General features: G+C 50.1%; 1 protein-coding gene across 7 annotated transcripts in view; it reads right to left on the reverse strand.

The window, feature by feature from the left end:
- KIF23 (kinesin family member 23) overlaps positions 1-12,851 on the reverse strand; it is a 208,610-nt gene extending 195,759 nt beyond the window's left edge. For 3 of the 7 annotated variants that reach the window (XM_086957944.1, XM_086957941.1, XM_086957938.1), the window contains exon 1: positions 12,581-12,762. In XM_086957944.1, coding sequence (XP_086814070.1) covers positions 12,581-12,594 — 14 coding nt within the window. In that variant the 5' untranslated portion in view covers positions 12,595-12,762. Of the gene's footprint in view, positions 1-12,580 lie in introns of all 7 variants that reach the window. The other 4 variants (XM_086957940.1, XM_086957939.1, XM_086957943.1 and 1 more) reach the window with 3 other exon arrangements.
- Positions 12,852-24,960: the final 12,109 nt, after the last annotated feature.

The following is a 24,960-nucleotide window of genomic DNA, read 5'->3' on the forward strand; positions in this document are numbered from 1 at the left end:
TCTAAAGTCCAAAGGGCCCAGGTTCAGAGCATAGCGTTTCTTTTCAGTTGAGAGGAAGACAAAGTCATTAGGAACTGGCCGAAAAATCCTTGCATATGTGCGCATCAACTGCATATTTGTTTTAATTGGTGCAGAAGCAAGTACTCTGCTGCAGCACTAGATAAATGCTGCATCACTAGATAAATAGAGTGGCCGTGCATCTCAGCTTGCATTCCAGATACCGCCAGTGTCTGATGCACAAGGTTATCAGGGACAGGCAGTTTAAGTGAAACCACAATGCATGCCCTGGCTGCTTTAGAGACCAAGTCAGAAAGACGGCTGGGAAGTGTAGGCCCTGTGAAAACTGACTTTCGTGTTTGAGCACAACATGGAGCTTGTCATATATCCTTTACACACATTCAGCAAGCAATGTAGAGGGTGTGGAGGGGGCCAGATCTCGGAGCACAGGGCCACACAGTTATGCGAAGGAGAAAACAAAAAAATACAGGAACCTACATCCGATTCCTAGAATGAAGACGGCACCGGATCAAATTGCAAAGGGCAGAGGGCGAAATTACAAGAATGAAAACCCCTCTCCTCCCTCACCCAAGCCTCTTACTAGTGAATGCTGAAAGTGTGATGCATTGAAACGATATTTTCCTGCTCCTTCATGTGCAGCTTTTCTGTGGCATTGAGATGCCCTGCATTTCATGACCTTTGGAAATGCACAGGCATTCTATTTTCTTCTGCAGAGTGCCCCTAAGCCCACCCCCAGACTGAGATAACCAATAGTCTTAATTTAATATCACACAGGACCCCGTCTAATAATAAAAATACACTCTAGACATCACCAATTTTTCATACACAGACCCACTCATCTTAAACTATCCCAAATTACATGCACAGTAGCCCACACAACCATAAAGACCATAAACTTCCTTTTGATACAGACTTCAGTTTCACTGGCAAGGTATGTAGTCCAGTGTCAAAATTGTTAACTGCGTTCTGAAAAAAAAGGTCTAATCCTGAATTGCACGTCAGGCGATTTGCGATCCTGACGAAACGAGTTAACCTCCCAGTTCACCTGCCAGTGTTTCCTGAAAAACAAGCCAAATGAGTCACAGTTCACAAACCAAGAAGGGACACACAAAGACTCTCACACTGACAAGTGGCGCGCATACACCTCTGTCAGAACAGACGGATGCAACACACTCATGAAGGCTCACAGTAGACACCCACCTGCCTCGGGACCATGCAGCCTCACAGTTAACATGGTTATAATCCCGGGCCTCACCACCGGTATCCGATACTCACTGTCCAGTCTCTTGCAGGGCTGTGTCTAGGTGCTCTCGTCAAAGCACAGATTTTTAGAAGTGACGACGGGAAGACACCCCATTGCAGCAGCTGGTATCTCAGGCCCCTCTGGGGTTAACTCACGTGCTGAAATGCTGAGTTGCTGACAGCGCTCAATTTGTTTAAAAGAGGCAGGGGCACAGATTGTTCCTGTGCCTGGTAACATGATTCCAAAGCAGGGGAGGGGAGCGCGATCCGATGCTCATGACGATCACAGGCCTGAAACTTCTCTGAGTGTCTGTGCGCCCCAGAGTGCCCACAGCGCCGATATTTATTATTTACCCAATTTAATGTCTACTTGTCCCTCGGACAAACTAGACATTAAATCTTCTTGCCCATCATAAACATCAACATGGTTCGGGCGTCGGGCGATATGATTCCCCCACCCCTGAATGTGCCATATCAATTTTGTCTTCTCTAGAGAATTTTCCACTACATCCCAGGGAAAGATCTAAAAACTCTTGTTCAATCATTGGTGCTCTTCAAAATCCACTACTGTAATTCGTCATGTCTGGTCTCCCCAACTCATCTCACTCTTCAAATAAATCCTACTCTCCACAACACATTTCACTTATGGGGCCAAAAAGAATTGCCACATTTCACTAAATCTGGTAAACTCCGCTGAAGCCAGGGCCATATACAGGAACATTTGCATCACCCAAAAGGCTCCACACTCCTCATTACCTGGCTGCCAATCCTAAGCTATCTGGAGGCACTAGATCATCACGAAATGCAGAGACTTACGGCTCAATCCTGCTCAGGAAGAGCGACCAGAGTATAGAACTCCTCACCTCTGAACCCACTAATCACCACTTTCAAGATGATCTTGAAATGGGAGCTGGAAGCTCGTCTTCTTCAAAATATTATTTCGCTAACCGCTCCACCCCAGTTTAGACCTCTATAGTTTCGTTTCCACACTGATCCGTACTTTGAGATCTACTACACTACCGCCATTTCATTGCACTCCATCTTGTACATGGCACCAGCCAACATTCTTGTACTGTTGTGTAGCATTTTAGGATCCGAGGGAAATTTACCGATCATGCCCTTATATAGGTATAATTCACATTGCCCTTATATAGACATAGAAATCATACCCATATTTAGACATAACCAAACCAGTCCAAATACAGGCATGGCTACTTCCACTAGTTCCGAAAAGCCACAACGATTTCTTAGAAAACTGCTTCAGAAGTCAGGGCCATCCCCTTGCTTGAATATTGATTTGTCCTAGAAATCATGGCGTTTTCAAAGAACTACCATTCCCTTGGGGTTCTTTGGTGACGTTATGATGTCCGACTTTACGTCAAACTAGGCACCTTCAAGGTATAAATATGCCTACACTTGCCCCAGCAAACACACGGTGGTTCGGAGCAGCTAGACTATCTACTTGCCAGACGCAGCTCGCTACAGCAAGTGCCGAAGGAAGCCGACCCTCTGGCTGACGCACTGACGGAGAAGCTGTCCTTTCTCCCCCTGAGAATCCAGCTCCAGTGTTTCCAAGCTCCCCTCGCAGGGTGTTGGGAAATCGAGTCCCGAGACAGAGATACCAGACCTCCTTCATTCTAAAACTAAGGTATGGAGCTGATTAGACCCTAAGAGAAATCTTGGTTAGATTCTTGGCAAAGAAAAAAAACCTATGCTACACCTCACTCACTTCTGCCCTCGTACTAGACTTAGGTTAGGTACATCGGGGTAGGCGTATTTTAGAAGCACCAGTTGAGTGCTTTAGCTTTGTTATTTATGTATGTATTTATCTATGGTCTAGGAACCATACAATGCTTTTACAATATTATTTTATAATACTCTTCTTACTGTACGCATTATACTTTGCAACCAGTAATACGATTGGAGCGGTTCACTTTACTTGCATGAGAAAGAAGACTGTTCAATAAACCCTTTTATTGAAAACACCCGTCTCTCTATTTCTCTGCACCTCTGATGAAACGAAGCATGCACGATTAACTGAGTGAAATATCTATCTATTGTTTCCACAACTCTGAAGAACAGTTTTATTCTTGGGGAAACAAAGTTGTCATGTTTATGCGGTCAGAAACGAATCCCTTCTTATTCATGCGAGAAAGTTTCTAGTGACCTCTGAGCTAGCGGTCACTCACAATTAAGTCGAATATATTCGATAGAGACCTAGTAGACATAAGTCCTACGTCACATCTATAGGATATGTTATTCCAATGCGCAGAGCCTATTGGGAATATAGGAACTACACTACAGTACGCTAATTTTATGACTTTTGAAATCGTTTTTTTTTTTTTTACAGAACCCAAAGTCCTCCTCCCTCCCAGGACCTACTTAAGAACAGCTACAACATGGATGCACAACAGACACATGCAGCATGCACGCTAAAGTCAAGCCTGCCTACGCCCGGACCACCCTCAGTACAAGACATCGCGGTCCAATCACCTCCCTGTGATTATCTGCAGGACTCCTTAGGTATCTAGACCCAAGATGCCGTTCCAAAATGATGCAGCTCACACTAGGGTAGGAGCTTTCACCTGTACCAACTGCCGATCTATAGTAGCCACCCACCGAAACCAATACTAACAACACCCTCAACGAACACAAGCACCAACAATGCCTACACTCTCACCTTAGACCACAACAAACCTGCACGTCAACATCCCCTCGCATGCATGGTTCTCAACATACAATCACTCAGCAAACAAAAGAAAAATGGGACCTTCTGAGCAGCAATGCACCAGACATCCTCTTCATCACAATGACCTGGCTCAGCCACTCATTGGCTGCTGACATCGCTACACCAATCCCAGCTAGCTACATCGCTTGACAGGACCACATTCACAAGTCAGGAAGGGGACTCGCTATTAGAGACAAGGAATTGATCAAACGCACAACATCCGCAGAGAACACAACCCCATTTGTGGGACACCTGAACATCAAGCTGCAAATCTCCCAAAAATTCACCCTGCATGGGATCCTCGCCTACAGACTACGAGACCTTTATCAATCGCATCACCAACTTTGTTTATCCACTCACCATTGGCTCCGTGCCTACAGTCTCCTTGGTGATCTCAAAACCAAAACACTTGCTCGACAGCACTACACGAATGCTTGAGCAACATGGGACTCTCCCAACTGATCACAGAACCAACACACACACACAGGACCCCATCCTCACCACAGCAACGGCATTTAATACAGGGCCACCACAAAGCTCACATGGATGGGCCACTCCATCATTCACTTTCAACTCAATGCACCTCAAGTCAGCACTTCTATCAGGTTCAGCACTCTAAGCCACAAAAGCAGATAGGGTCAGCGCCCTCAGCACTGATCATCCTCGCCCACAGACAACCTCGACAAGTACATCAACAACTGGATTAAGAACGGCGTGAACTCCTTTGCGCCCATCAGACCAAACAAGCATAACAGATCAAACAAACTAGCCGGCTGGTACGCAGAAGTCCTCTGAGACACCAAACACTGTAAACAGCTAGAAAGGAAATGGAGAGCCAACCACAACACCACCTACAGAACTGCCTCCAAGGACGCACTCTTTTAGAAACGCCAAGAAAAAAAGTACCAGAGAACCACAACGGAGTAAGCTCCAACAGCTGCAAGGAGTTCCTCTCGATAAAGGACTGCACAGCAGCAAAATTCAGCAACATTGCTGCCTCCCAACAACTCTGCGACAACCTGTCCAACTACTGCCACAGCAAAATCTCAAACATCTACAGCAACTTCACACACCAACCAAACTCCAAAGAAATCATTGCTAACCTACCCACCACCAACCAGATGGCCACCTGACCGAATGGACAACCCTTGCAGAGCAGCAATCGTGTTTTCCATCCACCCAGAGGCCCCGAGGGACCTATGCCTCCCCCACATTTACAACCTCGGAACATCAATCAGCACCACATCATCAACAGCTCCATTGTCCCAGATGAATGGAAACTTGCAGAAATCAAAGCCCCCAAATAGCCCACAGACAACCCATCTCCCTGCTCCTCTATCCAGTCAAAGGGATGGGGAAGGCCATCAACAAACCACTCACCTCAAACGCCACGATCTACTTTACAACACTCAATCAGTATTCAGAAAGAACCACAGCAACAAAACAGCAGTGATTGTGGCCACTGATGACATTTAAAACATCTTGGATCGTGGAAAAACAGCAGCCTTCATCCCGTTCGACCTCTCTAAACCCCTCAACACTTTCTCCCACAACACCCTAATCAGAACACTCCGCAAGATTGGCATACAAGAATCCACTCTCAAATGGATCTATTCCTTCCTCAGGAAGAACCCAAAGGGTTAGGCTTCCACCCTTCACATCAGAGACCAAAAAATAGATAAGCGGTGTCCCTCAATTACTCATTTGTAAAGCGCGCTACTCAACCGTGAAGGCCTCAAGGCGCTGAGGGAAGGTGGGGGGGAGGGGGGCAGCTACAGGTCGAACAGCCAGGTCTTGAGAAGTCTTCTGAAGGTCAGTAGGTCCTGGGTCTGGCGCAGGTGGACGGGGAGGGTGTTCCATGTTTTCGCGGCGAGGTGGGAGAATGATCTTCTGCCGGTGGTCGTTCGGCGGATGCGTGGAACTGTGGCGAGTGCGAGGTTGGCGGAGCGGTGTTGGCTGTTCGCGGTATAGAAGGACAGTCGTTCGTTGAGGTATGCTGGTCCGGTTTTGTGGAGCACTTTGTGAGCGTGGGTGAGGAGCGTGAAGGTGATCCTCTTGTTGATCAGGAGCCAGTGCAGGTCTCTCAGGTGGGTGGTGATGTGGCAAGGGAGCCCAAGGATGAGGCGTGCAGAGGCGTTTGGTATGTGCTGGGAGTCTCTTCTGGAGTGTGGTTGTGGTTCCTGCGTAGAGGACGTTGCTGTAGTCTCGCCTACTGCTGACGAGTGCTTGGGTGACCGTTCTTCTGGGGATCAATCTCTAGATCTTGTGGAGAGTGCTGAAGCAGGTGGAAGAGACTGCGTTGACTTGCTGGGTCGTGTGGAGTCCAGGATGACTTCCAGGTTGCGTCCGTGGTTGGTGGGTGTAGGGGAGCACCCAGCGTGGCCGGCCGCCAGGAGTCGTCCCATGCGGTGGAGGTGGAGCAAAGGATGAGGACCTCCGTCTTGCCCGAGTTTAGATTGACGGCTCGTATTTGTCCACTCTGCGATGGCCTTCATTCCCTTGTGAACGTTGGATTTGGCGGTAGCCGTGTCCTTGGTGAGGGAGAGGATCAACTGGGTGTCGTCGGCGTATGAGACGACGTTGAGGTGGTGTGTTTGGACGATGTTCGCGTGAGGTGCCATGTAGACATTGAAAAGGGTTGGGCTGAGGGATAAGCCTTGGGGTACGCCGCAGGCGATTTTGGCGGCTTGGGACCTGAAAGAAGAGGGGTGGGGATGGGGGTGTGTGGGCGGGGGGGGGGGGGGGGGAGGGAGAGGCAGACTCTCTGCATTCTGTCAGGAAGGAGGTGATCCAGTCCAGGACTTTGTCTTGGATCCCTGTGCCATGGAGGACGAGGGCCGCAGTTTTGCCGTTGTCCAGTATGGTTCTGAAGTAGTCCGTGGCGGCAATGAGCGTGGTTTCAATGCTGTGATTGCTGCGAAAGCGGGATTGGGACGAGTCCAGGACTTTGTTCTCCTCCAGGAAGTGGGTCAGTTGTCTGTTGGCAGTCTTCTTAATTACTTTTGCCGGGAACGGGAGCAGGGAGATGGATCGGAGGTCCTTTGGGTACACCTCTGATTTTTTAAAGAAGGGCATTAATCTCTGCGTGTTTCCAGCTTTCTGGGAAGGTGGCGGTCTCGAAGGAGCTGTTGATGATCTTCCTGAGTTGGGGTGCGATGATGGAGCTTGCTTTGTTGAAGAGGTCGTGGGAGTCGAAGGGGGAGCTGGAGTGGTTGGTGTTCATGATTTTGATGGTGTCTTCTTCGTTGACGTTGTGCCAGGAGAGTAGAGGGTCGATGTGCTTGGTGGGTGCAAAGTTGGGGGCGTCCATCATCGGTGTCAAAGCTGTTGTGGATGTCTGCGATCTTGCAGTGGAAGGAGGTAGCGAGGTAGTCGCAGAGTTCTTCTGATGGCGGCATATCGTTGGAGCAGGAGCTGTGCGTTGCGAGTTCTTTCATGATGTTTAAGAGCTCTTTGCTGTTGTGTGTGTTGTTGTTGATGCGTTCTTTGAAGGAGGTTCTTTTTGGTGGATCGGATGAGTTGGTGGTGTTTTTGTCTGGCGTTTATGAGGGCTACGTGGTTGTCTGGTCATTGCGCCAATGTTTTGTGAGTCTTCTGCAGGTGTGCTTTGAGTTTTGGAGTTCGGCGTTGAACCAGATGGCTCTCGTGTCGGTGTGCTTGTTAGCGGGTTTCCTTATCGGGGCGAGGGTGTTGGCGCAGTCATCGATCCATGGTCTGAAATTGTTCTCTCTTGTGTCGGTATCCGAGGGCTCGGGTGGAGGGTCTCGGGCGAGTGTGGTGGTGAGCTGGTCTTCAGTGACATTTTTCCAGCTGCGGTGTGGAATACGTTGCGGTTGGTTGTGTGCGCTGTGTTTCTCGAAGGAGAAGTGGATGCAGTGGTGGTCAGTCCATTGGAGTTGGGTTGAAGGTAACATGGTCACTGGCGGAGAAGATGGGGTTGAGCGTGTAACGGGCAGAGTGGGTGGGAGTCATGACTAGTTGTTTGAGTCAGAGGTTGGCGATCAGCGTTGTGGAATTGCTGTCTTTAGTGTTCGAGGTGGAAGTTCAGGTCTCTGAGGAGGATGTAGTCTGTGGAGGCAAGGGGGTGCGTGCTGATGCGTTCGTGATGGATTTGCTGAACTGTGGTCGGGATCCAGAGGGCCTGTAGAAGAGTGTTCCTCTGAGGGTGGTGTGATCGACGTGGATCTGGAAGTGTTCGGCCATACTGCTGGAGTCTTCCGTGTTGGTCGAAATGCTGATGGTGTTCCTGTGGAAGATGGGGATTCCTCCTCCTAGTCTGTTATGATCCCTGAGAGTGATCTTGTAGCCGTCCGGGATGGCTATGTCAGGCACCGAGGAGTTGTTCATCCAGGTCTCTGCCAGGAAGGAGACATCCTGGGCGGAGGAGTCGAGCAGGTCCCAGAGTTCGACAGCGTGCTTGTGGACTTATCGGGTGTTAAATAGAACATATCTGAGGTGGTTGTGGCCAGCAGTGTTGGGGTGGGCAGGACGTGCAGGTGTGCACTGGCTGGTGTGGCTGCAGTTACGGCAGGTGAAGGGTCCATGGAGGAGTTTTGGGGTGGCCTGGAAGCAGGTGCTGGATCGGCCGGTGTTGACAGCGTGGAGGGTTGTGGCATCGTCGGGTGTTGTGGTGCTCGCAAAGGCCACGGGGTCTGGCGCTGGGCACAGTCTGGCGCAGACTGGTGCAGACGGGCTTCACTTAGGCGCGATCTCCTAAAGGGGAGGGGGTGGGAGCAACAACACTCAGCACTCATGGGTACAGAAAAAACAAAGAATAAGAGGATAGGCCATTACAGAAATACAGTCACGCAAATACAAGGACAAGACCAGAAAGGACAATCACCCAGACAGATGTGGGGCAGTGCAGGGAAGCGCGAGGCGTGTGTGGACGGCGGCAGGAAAAAAAAAAGCATTGGGGCTTTGGGCAGGCAGCAGACACCAACCCTGCTCAGAGGAGGCTCAAGAGGCTGGAGTGTAGAGGCTGCGCTGCTGGGGAGAGTGCATCTAAGCCCCACTCATTTCGGCATTTACAGGACACTACTCGCCAACATCATCTGATCGCAAGACATCACCAACGCCAATGACGGTCAACTCATCCTCTACCTAATTGAGGAGATAAACACCTCCAGAACCAACTTCATGACCAGGATAGCAGACTGGATGCAAACCAACGGCCAGAAGCTCATCTCTGACAAGCGGGACATATTGGTTATTTGCAACATGTCCTCCCCAAGGAATTCTATCTGCTGGATATCGGAGTTCGGACTACCACCTACAGACCATGTAAAAAAATCTATGGATCATCCTAGATGAAAACCTCAACATAACTGCTCAAGTCAACACAGTGTGCACCTCTTGCTTCCACATAGTATGCATGCTGCAAAAGATCTTCAGATGGTTGCCTCAGAACACCAGACGGATCATCGTGCAAGCACTCATCACCAGCTGGGTGGACTACGGCAACACTATGCCAGAATCTCCAAACACCTATAAAGACTCCAGAACGCAGCCACAAGACTCATACTCACCCTTCCACATCACACCTCAAGAAGCTTCACTGGCTTCCATTCATTAGTGCAGCAAATTCAAACTTCTCATTCACACATAAAAATATCTACACAACATAGTATCAGAATATCTAGACAGATGCATACACTTTCATCAACTCAGACACCCAAGCTCTGCTTCACTTACTTGCACACTCCTCCCATCTGCATAAGCAAACCTGCAGGTCACTCATTCTCCTACATCGCACCTAAGGCAAGGAACAACCTCCTTCAACTCACCAGAGCATCCTCCATCTTCTTGCAGAACTCAAGAAGTGAGAAGACCTGGCTCTTCATATAAACCCCTTCAACCACACACCCTGCCCAAGCGCCACAATAACCTATCTGGTGATGAGTGCACTTTACAAATCAGCATAACAATCGTCAGACTTTAACAAAAAAATACAAATTGTTTCCATCACAAACGGTTCAGGATGTTAACAAAAATGCAGCAACACGTGTTGCCACACAGTGGAAGGCCCTTTGGAAAGGTTGTACAAAAGGGGGTGGTGATGGACGGAGCATCTAAACCAATCAAACACCCACACCCAGTCAACAGATCTGGGTTTAACCCATCACCGTTCTTTATCCCACACTGCCTCCCCAGTTCAGACATGGCCATATGCAAATCAGTCTGACCCTGTGCCTCATGGGAACAGTCCAGCCCGAACCGCCAAGCCATGCCTTCCCTGGACCGGAAACAAGCTTCCTATGACCGGTTTCTGGCATTACAGCCGTCTTCAGCCAGGCTTGCTTGAATCCAGTGGCAAAGTGAGCAAGGGACTCACGTCTGAGCATACCCTGCCAACTTATGGCGAACAAAGCGGTACAAAAGGGGGCGGTGATAGCCATGTCTGAACTGGGGTGGCTTGGTGAGCAAAAAAACGATGGCTTAAACCCAGATCTGTGACGGGGGGTGAATGTTTTGCCATTGTGCATCATTCCATCCATCATCTGGTGTGTTTTGCCTTTGGAAAGGTTGACTGGTCACCTGTTTCTTATTGCTATATTTCGGTGATAAACTGGTACTGAGGTGCATCAAATGTCCAGACAGAGTTAACTAGTGTGACAAGCATTGGGAAACCTAATACATCTCCCCTATGCAAGTTTTATTGGCTTGATCAATACTTTTTTGCCTAAAAGTAGAAAATCAAAGCGATAGGACGCAGGGGAAGAGGTGTATAAGAGAGACACACTCTGGTGGTGATGCCTATGGCGGTGGAGTATACCAATATGGTTTTAATAAGCGCTACAAAGCAGCCAGCATTGGACACTCAATAGGGCTTTTCAGGTCAAATAAAAGCAACAAGGCAATTAGAAGTGGGATGGGATAATAAGAAATAGGGAGAAAGTGGAAATAAAATAAATAAAATAAGAAAAAAAGTGCAGGCGCTATGGAGGGAGCAGCAGGCAGCTGAAAGACATAGTACTGCAATCGTGTCTGGAGCAGCGGCCTGGAACTTTAATCAATCTCTTCTTGGTCCGTGCTCCACAAAAATAATTGGAAATTACATTGCAGCTGCATGGACCAATTAAGGAGTCTGCAAGAAGAGTACCACAATACAAACAAAGGTTAAGAAAGGGGCAGGCTCTAAGCCCTTTTTGTATACAATAGTGCCTCGCAAGCGAGAAGCATTCATTAGCGCATGCTCTCAAAGGTTTGACCCTAACAAATACAAAACAATGAAATAATACTATTACAAACTGTGCTCATTACGCCTCATAACTTGCCTTTTCTTGCCGCATAATTTGTCCCTCCAAGATGCATAGTTCTATTGGCCCTGATTACACTCCAATGTTCTTGACTTTCAAATGTACCAACATCTTCGTATGATGTAATTATGTGCATTGGCAAAGATAGGATTTGTTAATTTGTACCTTATGCAATAATGCATTTCTTTTGTAAAGAACACAGAATGTGGAATCAGCACCCATCAAGAAGTGTTTTCCATAATATTTAGTGTCCTTCAATCAGTAATTAGAATCCATTTCAAATGAACAGGTCGGAACTTGATAGTAGTATGCTTTCAATTCTTTATTAAGGTTTTCAACAGTAGAAAAACGATCCAATATCACAGCAGATTTTTCTTTTTAGCCTCTTTTTAGCCAACGCGTTTAGTCTCAAAAATGAGACTTCTTCAGGGCTCAAAAACCTGTCTTTGTGAAGTTTAGTACAAGCAGGAAAGTTTTTTTAGTTCAAGCATATTTTGGATGGTCTGTCAGTTCAGATGAGTATTCAGAAGGGACCAAAATACGGCATGGTAACCTGAAAAGCACGGTCAGCCAACGTTCTGCAGTGACAAAAAAAAAAAAAAAACTGCAGAACGTTGGCTAACCGTGCTTTTCAGAGACTTTTTTTTAGACGAAATGCGTTGGCTAAAAAAGAGGCTAAAAAGAAAAATCTGCTGTGATATTGAATCGTTTTTCTACTGTTGAAAACCTTAATAAAGAATTGAAAGCATACTACTATCAAGTTCGGACCTGTTCATTTGAAATAGATTCTAATTACTAATTGAAGGACACTAAATATTATGGAAAACTGATTCCACATTCTGTGATTTGTATTTGGGCTTTGTCCTTAAAGGAACAGACAGGGGTGTGTTCCTTGGTTTCTTGGGCACCATCGAAATATTTCTAAGTCACAGACTATAACAGGTGCAGGTCTCTCTGCCTCAACCCTTGTGTTTATATGTGTATTTCTTTTGTAAAGAACTCTAACACATTTGGATAAGGTTTGCACTAAATTAAAATACATAAACAAATGACGGGGCAAATCAAACAGAAAGCTGTAAATAATGGAGGAGCGGACTGAAGGATAAATGGAGGATGGCATCCAGAGAGAGGGAGAGAAAAGAGTACTACGCGAGATCGACATAGAGAGAAGATAGCAATCAGTGGGAGAGGAATGAGAAAGGGGGGTTAAGCAAAGGGAAATTTGCTAAATAAAAAGGTAGGGCAGTCGAAAGGGGAATTCAGAGACCGCCAGAATGACAGCTGGTAAAAAATGCAACCGGAGAGCGATCAGAGGAGCAATGTCTTCACTTACGCTGGTTTCAACATCTTGCTCTGGCCTGATTCAAGTTCGTTGGATACGGATCACCACTTCCGGTGGCTCTCCGGTACACTACAATCACTGAGCTGGTATAATCTTCCAGTCTCCCGTTCTTTCAATTTGCTCCCTACCGGAGACAAGTCGCGCCGTATTTTTCAAATCCTGCTCCGCCAATCACGGAGACACGTGACGTCGCCGGAGCTATAGAAGAAGACATAGAGAAAATACTGCAGCCTGCGCAAGCGTCCCCCCCCCCCCCGCCCCCCATTTTAAGTCAGTCACCAAACATTTGTACAATTCCTATTTAAGTATATTTCCATTTAAAATATTAAATATGTTTAAAACCGTGAATCGCAATCAAATGGACGAGTGCATAAAAAATATTTGAAGGTAAACATAGTATTCTCTTCATGCCTTCTTTTAAATAACGTACGATATAACTAACATTTTGTGCAGCGGCTCACGTTTCTATTAATTCGGTGTTTTACTTACTTACAAACGAGAACTGTAAAGTAACACGTTTGTTTAGTGCAATGCCAGGTTAATGCTGAATCGTTATAGTCTTTTTTCTGTTTCCAAAAATGTCTGCTTTGTCAACGAGTTCTTTTAAACTACTATAGCGTTTCCTTTCCTCGACTATTGTACCTACGTTGGGAGCCGTGCCGGAGGGCACAGTAGATTCTTTTTCATTAAAATTATAGTCCAAATGTTCTTTTGTCTGCAACGTTGCTGGGAGCACGAAAGCGCCTGAAAATGATTTTATATCCTACATCAAATTAGCCATAAACATAATATTTTTAATCTCAGCCTTTCAACTGTAGCTCTGTTTATTTTGTAATATTTTTTTTTTTATGTAGCGCAGATGAATAACAAGCATTTACAATGCAATAGGTCTCGCAGCATTAAAGTTTGAGTTATTGGCATTGTGTATGACAATGCCAATAGTTATAGCTTTTGCAAATATAACACCTATAGCATTTGTAATGCAATATGTGTTGTATTTATGTGACTTATATGTATTGATATTACAAATAACAATGGCTTTTAATTTTTTTTTAAATAATTAATACTTGAATAAAAGTTATTGTAATTGATTCGGTGGAAGGGTGAAGTGGGTGGGGCAGCAAGTTGTAGTGGAGAGAAAGGAGGGTGAAGTTGGGAGAGAGGAAGGTGAGACAGAGAAACAAGTTTGAGCAATTGGCATTGTAAATGACAATGCCTTTTATTTATGTTTTGGTTTTTAAAACATAAATGAAAGGCATTGTCATTTCCAATGCCAATAGCTTAAACTCGCGTAAATGCGTGACAATAAAATACAGATTTAAATTTAGACACCTCAGATATTTCAAAAGATTCAGTTTGACACATGTTGCATGACACAGATAAGGAACCGGCTCACCTCCTTAAAGTGCAAAGAATTTCAAGTAACTAAAATAGCCAGCTGTGTTAAAGTTAAGGGGTCTGGTAAAAATTAAATGGGTGTCCTTAAAACAAAAAAAGCCCTATCACAATTTGTACATTTTATGAAGATAGCAAAAAACAAATATGAAGGAGGGCCCTAGGGGAATCTATATTTATAGACCTGCTTGTATCTTGTCCCCCAACTGAACAATATACCACACGAAGAGATACCAAGGGTCTTCTATAGTTTTGTCAGTGTTCGGTACCAATTTTTAGTATCCAAAATGACACATACCAAAAGGTTATTATAAAGAGTTACAGAGGAGAGGAGAGAAGAAGAATGAATGTTCAAACGATGAAGGAAAAATGTACCCATCAGCCCACATAATAGCGGAACTTCATCATCTGGGTTGTTGAGAGAAGTTGGTATCCGATAAGCACTTCCACAGGAAAATTCCTGAGGATAGCTAGTGTCGGATCCACAGGTTGGACCATCAACCAAAAGATGAGAGTTTTTTAAGGCTGTAAGGGCAAGTTGCAGTGCTCAGAAAATGTGAAAAGTGTAAACAGATATAGTGGTGATCTAAAAATGCCTGTCTTGATGTCTCAGGAAACTTTATTAAACACGACCATCAAAACGACATAATTAAAAGCAGAGTGGAAATAGTATGTAAAAAATTACTATTCACCATGAATGGTAATGGGTCAACATGTTTCAGCCCCCACGGGCTTTCATCAGGACCTATGATGTTCACTACTGCAACACTTACCACGTGACGTGATAAATAGTCTCGAATATGTAGACATGTCAATTGTGAAATAGTCTCATATCTTTGTTTTCTCAAAACCTCTCCTATGGAACAGAAAAAGAAAAAGAAGAAAAACACACAAAACAGTGCAGATGTCAAGACATTAACAAGAGCAACCATTGTGTTAATATTTACTATTTCCATTCTATATTTCACTCACCCAAAATTGTAGGGAGGAACAGCCTCACCTCGCCTGGCACTCGCTCAGGTCAAAGAGGCCACGCACTGAAATTTTCAGAATATAATTAGTGTTATGTAACTTGAGTTTGTGTGACATTGTAAGAAATGGGGGTTACCCAAATCTCAACCGGGGTAGCATGGCATCAAGCGGGCAGGCCAAACTTCGAGGACATGTGAAGCATTCACGCAGTACCCACAGACGACACACCAGGCACACCACAAAAGAGACGCAACTCCACCTTTGGTTGGAAAAGAAGAAGTTTAGTGATATCTCCAACCTGTAAGGTAAAAAGGAAAAATACACTGGTAATCACAACAAGGCGCCAACTGGCACCCAAGCCAAGTACTTCAGTGGGGGATTATTTACATGGGACAAAAAGGGTTGAGTCCAAAGTCCATAGCTGAAATAAAAATGGTTGGTTAAATGAACATTAGACCTGGGGCCAATCTGGCGGGGCCAACTCAGGCTCTCATCCTCGGGGGTAGGCTGTAATTGCAAAATCCAACATTATGCATGAATACACCTCAGGCGTTATAACGCCAAACCCCACCCCTGTAAGGGAATAACAACAGGTTATCACAGTATACAACTTACAGGAACACCTGGAATAAATCAGTTCAACAGCTCGTAAATCTGGGGCATAGACAGGAGCCTGAGATAACTCGTCAGGCCAGCTTAGTGGCACCCTTGCAGTAAAAGAGAACACCCAGATTTACTCCACCCTCCACCTGCGGATATAAAACACGGGTAGGAAGGCACCTGGCATTCAATAATATCTGAGGCCTACACCTTAGGCATCAAGGGTAACCTGGGAACATGGCTTTTCAGCCCCCAACCAGCAACATAAACTTTTAGGCAGTGCGTTGGCAACAACTCTTCCCGGGTCACCTTAGAGGAGACAATATCCCCAGGGCATAGACCCTAAGGCCTACAAACCTCAACATAGGGTAGACCCTCCTCAGGGCATAAACGTATAGCTTGAATGTTAGGCCTATCCTCTAGAGACCGGAGCCCCTGTACATGAGCTTCACGACCTGTCTGGGACCCTATGCACCACAGGTAACAGGCGACCATTAGGCATCACTGTCAATTCACTCTTCGGATGACTGCCCACTCCAGGGTCCACCTATACGGCCCGAACTGGAAGCACCTATAACCTTGTGCCCTATCACAAGGTGTCTTAAATGTACAAGTCATGGGTGGGGGCTAGCACCGACCCTGTGCCCCGCTGCCCTCTCCACCCTCTTTATAGGCCCCACTCACCGGCTACTCCTGGTTTCTGGCTCCGGGCTCCATCCACACTGCTGACCCCTTTATCAAGGGGGGGGGGCGATCCGGAGGCTCCACGCGGCCTTCTCCCAGGCCCCTCTTATCTGGTGGGGACCCAGGCTGCGAGGCGAAGAGGCCAGGCACCGACAATGTGCCTCGAGGCCCCCTGGCGTAGCGCACGCAAAGGGAACTTTTCTCCCCTCACCATGGTCAGCTGGCGGCAGGCACGGGGAACAGGCGGGGCTCTTCCTCTGCTTCCCCGGGTCCCTCCTCTCTCACGAGGACCCGGGACTTCAAAGCGGCCTTCGTGAGGCTGCCGGCTCCTTTGGGGACGGGGGCCTAGTGCAAGGGAGGCTCCCGCCCAGCTCCTTCACAATAGCGGGGCTTCCCTGTCCAACCGGGGCCCTCTTGCAGGCAGCTGTCGCCCTTCGCGCGGGGCTCCTCTCTTCACGAGAGCCCCGCCGACACCGGCGCTCTTCCTCCTTCCTCCCGGGCCCCTCCCTCCGGCCCGGGGCACTCACCGGCGGGGTGGCCTCCCGCTCCGGTCTTCGCAATGGCTGGCTGTTGAGGAGGCGGGCCAGGCACCAATCCTGTGCCTCGAGGCCCCCCCTCCTCACTTACGGCGGCCTCTTCTCTGGCTGCCGACTCAATTGGGACTCCCTCTTCACCACGGGAGCCCCGAAACACCTCCGTTGGCTTCGCCCGGGTTCCCTCGGCCTCACGGGAACCCGGGGCTTCTCGGCAGCTTCCGCGGGCTTCCTCCTGCTGCCTGACTGGGTAACCAATCCGTGCGCGGCAAGAACGGGGGCGCGGCCAATGACGCGGCCGGGCGCCCCCGTCACGTGACGCGAGTGCCGTGGCCACAGGGCCTAGCTCGGCCCCTTCTTCACTTCGGCGGCCCTCTCCTGGTACCGGGGGCCGCCGCAACGATACCCCCAGCAGTGGGGGGGTTCCCCACGACAGCGCCGGGCCGCGGCGGTGATTTCCGGCGGCAATAAGGGGTAGGCTCCCTTTCAATTACTTAATTATATGGCGGACAGCGCGCCTCCACAGACGGCGCTATTCACAGGCTGTCAGTCTCCTCAGGAAAACAGTGAAAACGGCGCTATTTACAGCGCACCACTCCTCCCTCGGCCCATACCACTTCCAGGGCCAACAGCACTCCAGGGGCCACACTAGCCCCAGCGCCTCTCTCCCCACAGCGCTTGATAGGCAGTCCAGGGGCAGTCTAAGAGACACAGTTCCTCGAGGGCACACTCCTCCCTGGGCAGCTCCTCCCCGTCCAGCGCTTCCACAGGGGCCACAACTTCCCTGGGGGCATCAACCTCCCCAGAATAGCGCTTGCCGGGCAGTACCTCACAAGGGGCAACAGTTCCTCCAGGCAGCTCCTCACGACCCAGTACTTCCACAGGGTCACAGCTTCAGCAGGGGGAGTGGACAATCCTATTTCTCACCTCCTGGGCGCTTCTTCATCGCAGCGCTGGCGTAACTCCCGGTTCCCACAGTGTCAGGGACCTGGGTAGGGGCCCTTCCTTGTCAGGGGCCCATGGGGACAGCAGAAGGGGGGTTTATAGGGGTGCAGGGCCCAGCTCACAGGCCCATGTGGCGGTAGCACCTCACAGCAGGTCCCCTCTCTTCCTTGTCCCAGCGCTGACTGACTCTCTGGTGACACTTCTCCCTATTTATACCCTCCTCCCAGGCAGTGCCAGGACCTTCTAGAATGTTGGCAAATGTGGCCTAAACTGGCTCAAGGGGAGGGGGTGAGCACCCTGGGTGCCAGGCTTTCCCTCCAAAAGCTAGGGGTAGCTGGGTAATATTAACTAGACCGCCAACCTAACGCAGTCAGGTGGCACTACCCAGGGCCATGGCATCGATTTTAAAATCACAGTACATTTTAGTCAGGTACATTTTCAAAATGGGGGATATTTTCTGTACACCATTTAACAATATGTAATTTTACATCATGGTAACTCTTACCACACATGGTCCTTATATGTTTAATACCATGGGGGAGACATTCAATTTAGGGGGGCAAAAAGCGAAAAATTTGGGGGAAAAAGGCCAAGTCCAACACAACTCCCCCCCAGCCAAAAGCCAGGGTAGGCCAATCATTGCCTTGATGGACTTCCCTGCTTGGGGCGGAAAAAGGTGGACGCAGGCCTGCAACTACAGGAGCACCTGCAGTTTCTCCTCCACTCTGGAACCCAATGGTTCTCTCTCGCAACCCTCCCTTCACTAACAAAACCACCCCACTGGTGTTCCCTTGTGGGATGTTTCTCCTTCCTAGAGTGGGAGGCTCTAGCCTCAGGCTTGTAATTCTCTTGAACCACTCTCTTCTCTCCAAATTGCCACTGGTCCACCCACCTGGGGTCTACACCCTCAGACTGACCAGCCCTTAGGGGTGAGGCTCTCCTCCCCCTACTTCTCCTCCTAGGGTTCCTCCATCTCCTACGCCTGGGGACACCCTCACACAACCACTCTCTCCCCAACCTGGAGTCGAAACCCACAGGCTGAACCGGTGACAGGGGCGAGTCCTCCCTCTCCCTGCACCCCCTCCCAGAGTTCCGCACCCTCCTACCCGGAGAAGTACCCCTGGGAGTCACTTCCGGGGGGACTCTGGTTACAGATGTCCCTCCCACCAGGGCAGGCAACTCCTGTCCCTGGCCACCCAACCCAGGATCTGCGCCCTGTGGCTGAGCTGGTGACAGAGAAGAGACCTTCCTCCCTCTGCACCCCCTCCCAGAGTTCCGCACCCTCCCACTGGGAGTGGTACCCCTGGGAGTCAATTTGGTAGGTACCTGCATTACAGGAACCCCACCCTTCAGGCCAGGCAACTCCTGAACCTGAACCCCCAGTCCAGGATCTAAACCCTGTGACTGGTCAGACCCCCGAACCACTGGAGCTCTGATTATTGATGCTCCGGGTTCTCCTGACATAAGGGGATCCCTCCCTCTGGATGACACATCGGGACAGCCTAGCCTCCCAACCTGGGGTTCTCTTAAAGAACACTCCAGGCCCGGTGACCGCAGTTGGGGCACCTCGGGACACCTCTCCGTCTCACTCCCTTCAGGATCACTCCCCTCAGCCTTCCCAGACGCTCTGGCCCTTACCCAGAGGTCTGCCTCCCGTGCAAGTTCCCTGGGGTCTGAGAACCCGCACTGCAACAGATGGTGACGCAGTCTTGGGAAACAACTCCTCAGCATGTGCTCCCGGATAACGGCATGGCACAGCCCTTCCCAATCCTCCACTGCTCTCCTCACCACCCAATCCTCCAGTACAGTCCAACACTCCTCCTCAAACTCTCCCCAGGACTGATGGGACAGCTTTCCCCTGCCCCTGAACACTAACCCGTCCTCCTCTTTCGGGGAATCAGGCACAGTCTCCTGGGCTTCGGGAGTGGGACTCCTTGCACTGGACCTACACTCGCTGCCACCACTGGATCTCACCCTCCTCGGTGAATCCAGACTCCTAAAACCACTCTCAGGGGACAACCTACCCACCTGAGCTGATCTCTCTCTGGCGAAGGGCCTCTCCGCCTCCGCCATCCTCTCCTGCGCTAGGACTTTTTCGGTCTCTAGTCGCTGCTCTTCTACCCTCAGCTGCGCTAAGCCCTCGGCATGTCTGAGCTTTGCCAGCGCCAGCTGATACTCCCTCTCTTCTCTCCTATCTACCCACTCTTCTGGGGACAGGGAAAGGGATGGGGCAGTGCCCCCGGGACTGGACCCAGTGCGAGACTCCCTATCTTCGGTGTCCTCCACAGCTACTGGCGTCTCTGCCCTGTTAAACTCTTCCTCCTCCTCATCAGAGTAATTTCCTCCCAGGGTTCTGGATGGGGAGCCCTCTCTCTGGTCTCTAACCCACTGACCCTTCAAAACCTCGGGAGGGTAGTCAGATAAGTCCCCACCAATCTCTAAGGGCTCTCCTCTCTTGAGGGCCTCATAGAGAAACAAATTTCTCCTGATGTTTCCTACTGGGGGTATCCCTCTCTCCAGGAGGAAATCTATCACCTCCTGTTCGGTGTACTCCATCAGTTCCACTTCCTGGTAAACCAACCCCATCGTGGCGAGGTACACCCGGGACACACCCTCCCAGTGGAACAGGGGGACAATTCAGAATACTCTTCATGAGGAAGCAATCAAAGAACACAATATTCAGCCAAACAATAATCACCACCACAAGGCACTACTTGTGGTGTAACCTGTGGCCGCTGTGGTACTGCGCAAACACAAGTCCTATCCCACCGCTTGCCACCAATGTAAGAAACGGGGGTTACCCAAATCTCAACCGGGGTAGCATGGCATCAAGCGGGCAGGCCAAACTTCGAGGACATGTGAAGCATTCACGCAGTACCCACAGACGACACACCAGGCACACCACAAAAGAGACGCAACTCCACCTTTGGTTGGAAAAGAAGAAGTTTAGTGATATCTCCAACCTGTAAGGTAAAAAGGAAAAATACACTGGTAATCACAACAAGGCGCCAACTGGCACCCAAGCCAAGTATTTCAGTGGGGGATTATTTACATGGGACAAAAAGGGTTGAGTCCAAAGTCCATAGCTGAAATAAAAATGGTTGGTTAAATGAACATTAGACCTGGGGCCAATCTGGCGGGGCCAACTCAGGCTCTCATCCTCGGGGGTAGGCTGTAATTGCAAAATCCAACATTATGCATGAATACACCTCAGGCGTTATAACGCCAAACCCCACCCCTGTAAGGGAATAACAACAGGTTATCACAGTATACAACTTACAGGAACACCTGGAATAAATCAGTTCAACAGCTCGTAAATCTGGGGCATAGACAGGAGCCTGAGATAACTCGTCAGGCCAGCTTAGTGGCACCCTTGCAGTAAAAGAGAACACCCAGATTTACTCCACCCTCCACCTGCAGATATAAAACAACGGGTAGGAAGGCACCTGGCATTCAATAATATCTGAGGCCTACACCTTAGGCATCAAGGGTAACCTGGGAACATGGCTTTTCAGCCCCCAACCAGCAACAGAAACTTTTAGGCAGTGCGTTGGCAACAACTGTTCCCGGGTCACCTTAGAGGAGACAATATCCCCAGGGCATAGAACCTAAGGCCTACAAACCTCAACATAGGGTAGACCCTCCTCAGGGCATAAACGTATAGCTTGAATGTTAGGCCTATCCTCTAGAGACCGGAGCCCCTGTACATGAGCTTCACGACCTGTCTGGGACCCTATGCACCACAGGTAACAGGCGACCATTAGGCATCACTGTCAATTCACTCTTCGGATGACTGCCCACTCCAGGGTCCACCTATACGGCCCGAACTGGAAGCACCTATAACCTTGTGCCCTATCACAAGGTGTCTTAAATGTACAAGTCATGGGTGGGGGCGAGCACCGACCCCGTGCCCCACTGCCCTCTCCACCCTCTTTATAGGCCCCACTCACCGGCTACTCCTGGTTTCTGGCTCCGGGCTCCATCCACACTGCTGACCCCTTTATCAAGGGGGGGGGCGATCCGGAGGCTCCACGCGGCCTTCTCCCAGGCCCCTCTTATCTGGTGGGGACCCAGGCTGCGAGGCGAAGAGGCCAGGCACCGACAATGTGCCTCGAGGCCCCCTGGCGTAGCGCACGCAAAGGGAACTTTTCTCCCCTCACCACGGTCAGCTGGCGGCAGGCACGGGGAACAGGCGGGGCTCTTCCTCTGCTTCCCCGGGTCCCTCCTCTCTCACGAGGACCCGGGACTTCAAAGCGGCTGTCGTGAGGCTGCCGGCTCCTTTGGGGGCGGGGGCCTAGTGCAAGGGAGGCTCCCGCCCAGCTCCTTCACAATAGCGGGGCTTCCCTGTCCAACCGGGGCCCTCTTGCAGGCAGCTGTCGCCCTTCGCGCGGGGCTCCTCTCTTCACGAGAGCCCCGCCGACACCGGCGCTCTTCCTCCTTCCTCCCGGGCCCCTCCCTCCGGCCCGGGGCACTCACCGGCGGGGTGGCCTCCCGCTCCGGTCTTCGCAATGGCTGGCTGTTGAGGAGGCGGGCCAGGCACCGATCCTGTGCCTCGAGGCCACCCCTCCTCACTTACGGCGGCCTCTTCTCTGGCTGCCGACTCAATCGGGACTCCCTCTTCACCACGGGAGCCCCGAAACACCTCCGTTGGCTTCGCCCGGGTTCCCTCGGCCTCACGGGAACCCGGGGCTTCTCGGCAGCTTCCGCGGGCTTCCTCCTACTGCCTGACTGGGTAACCAATCCGTGCGCGGCAAGGACGGGGGCGCGGCCAATGACGCGGCCGGGCGCCCCCGTCACGTGACGCGAGTGCCGTGGCCACAGGGCCTAGCGCGGCCCCTTCTTCACTTTGGCGGCCCTCTCCTGGTACCGGGGGCCGCCGCAACGATACCCCCAGCAGTGGGGGGGGTTCCCCACGACAGCGCCGGGCCGCGACGGTTATTTCCGGCGGCAATAAGGGGTAGGCTCCCTTTCAATTACTTAATTATATGGCGGACAGCGCGCCTCCACAGATGGCGCTATTCACAGGCTGTCAGTCTCCTCAGGAAAACAGTGAAAACGGCGCTATTTACAGCGCACCACTCCTCCCTCGGCCCATACCACTTCCAGGGCCAACAGCACTCCAGGGGCCACACTAGCCCCAGCGCCTCTCTCCCCACAGCGCTTGATAGGCAGTCCAGGGGCAGTCTAAGAGACGCAGTTCCTCGAGGGCACACTCCTCCCTGGGCAGCTCCTCCCCGTCCAGCGCTTCCACAGGGGCCACAACTTCCCTGGGGGCATCAACCTCCCCAGAATAGCGCTTGCCGGGCAGTACCTCACAAGGGGCAACAGTTCCTCCAGGCAGCTCCTCACGACCCAGTACTTCCACAGGGTCACAGCTTCAGCAGGGGGAGTGGACAATCCTATTTCTCACCTCCTGGGCGCTTCTTCATCGCAGCGCTGGCGTAACTCCCGGTTCCCACAGTGTCAGGGACCTGGGTAGGGGCCCTCCCTTGTCAGGGGCCCATGGAGACAGCAGAGGGGGGGTTTATAGGGGCGCAGGGCCCAGCTCACAGGCCCATGTGGCGGTAGCACCTCACAGCAGGTCCCCTCTCTTCCTTGTCCCAGCGCTGACTGACTCTCTGGTGACACTTCTCCCTATTTATACCCTCCTCCCAGGCAGTGCCAGGACCTTCTAGAATGTTGGCAAATCTGGCCTAAACTGGCTCAAGGGGAGGGGGTGAGCACCCTGGGTGCCAGGCTTTCCCTCCAAAAGCTAGGGGTAGCTGGGTAATATTAACTAGACCACCAACCTAACGCAGTCAGGTGGCACTACCCAGGGCCATGGCATCCATTTTAAAATCACAGTACATTTTAGTCAGGTACATTTTCAAAATGGGGGATATTTTCTGTACACCATTTAACAACATGTAATTTTACATCATGGTAACTCTTACCACACATGGTCCTTATATGTTTAATACCATGGGGGAGACATTCAATTTAGGGGGGCAAAAAGCGAAAAATTTGGGGGAAAAAGGCCAAGTCCAACAGACATACACTTACTATGGAAGTGCTTATCGGATACCAATTTCTCTCAACAACCCAGATGATGAAGTTCCGCTATTATGTGGGCTGATGGGTACATTTTTCCTTCATCGTTTGAACATTCATTCTTCTTCTCTCCTCTCCTCTGTAACTCTTTATAATAACCTTTTGGTATGTGTCATTTTGGATACTAAAAATTGGTACAGAACACTGACAAAACTATAGAAGACCCTTGGTATCTCTTCGTGTGGTACATTTTATGAAGATGCCGCTGGAGTTTTTGCAAAAACAGGACAAGTGCTTGCAGTTTTCAAACAAAATATTCTGCCCTACTCGGTAACCAATGACACATTTCCATCTGTGATAAAAAATCTGTTACTTCTGCGCAAAAATACTTTTTGGGTGGCACGTGGCTTATAAATAATAACCGTGCTTATAGTATAGCTTGATGTTAGCTTTTGAAGCTAGCTGACAATTGAATATGTGATCAGACATTTTTATTTAATTCATAATATGTATGATGTGCTTGAAAAAGACACTTGTGACGTCACGCGAAGCTACCACTGCTTTATTTTCCCAGGGTCGGCCTAAGGCTCTTTTAAGCACTGACATGCACGGGGGCACAGTTTGTGTGGCCCCCTCAACTGCTCATAGCTCACTGCAGATTTTGGACCGTACACAGGGGTTCAGAAAATGAAGTTAACCCCGAGACGGAGGAGGCGGTCTGTTGAGACGATCCCGCCTGCCATTTTGCCAGAGGCCATAGGAATGATCCCCACCTACCAGTGAGCCTGAGACCAGCTCTGCACCGAGCAATAGAGTTTTGCTTGGGTGCATATTCCTGCCCCACCGTCCCCGCTCCTGACAGCGAGCCGCGCTGGGGAATCTGAGCGGCTCTGGGGGCTCCCCGAGGCAGCGGATACGGGAGGCTGTGGTGATTTCACCCGCCAATGTGCCGGAGCCGCGGGAGCGACTCCCACTTGCCAGTGAGCCTGAATCCTGCCCTACATTGAGCAACGGGGGTGCGGGTGTTGCTGGGGTACAACTTCTTGCCCCGCTGTCCCCACTCCTGCCAGCGAGCTGCAACGGGGGCTCTGAAGAATCGATGGCGGCTCTCTGGGACGGCCTGTACGGATCCCGGTACCTGGTACCTGCCCAGGCTCTGCGACACCCCCTAATCACCCGCCGGATCAGGTGGGGGAGAGTACTGAGGTGAGG

This window comes from Lissotriton vulgaris, chromosome 2_1, assembly GCF_964263255.1.
Source record: "Lissotriton vulgaris chromosome 2_1, aLisVul1.2, whole genome shotgun sequence".
NCBI classification, from domain to species: Eukaryota; Metazoa; Chordata; class Amphibia; order Caudata; family Salamandridae; genus Lissotriton; species Lissotriton vulgaris.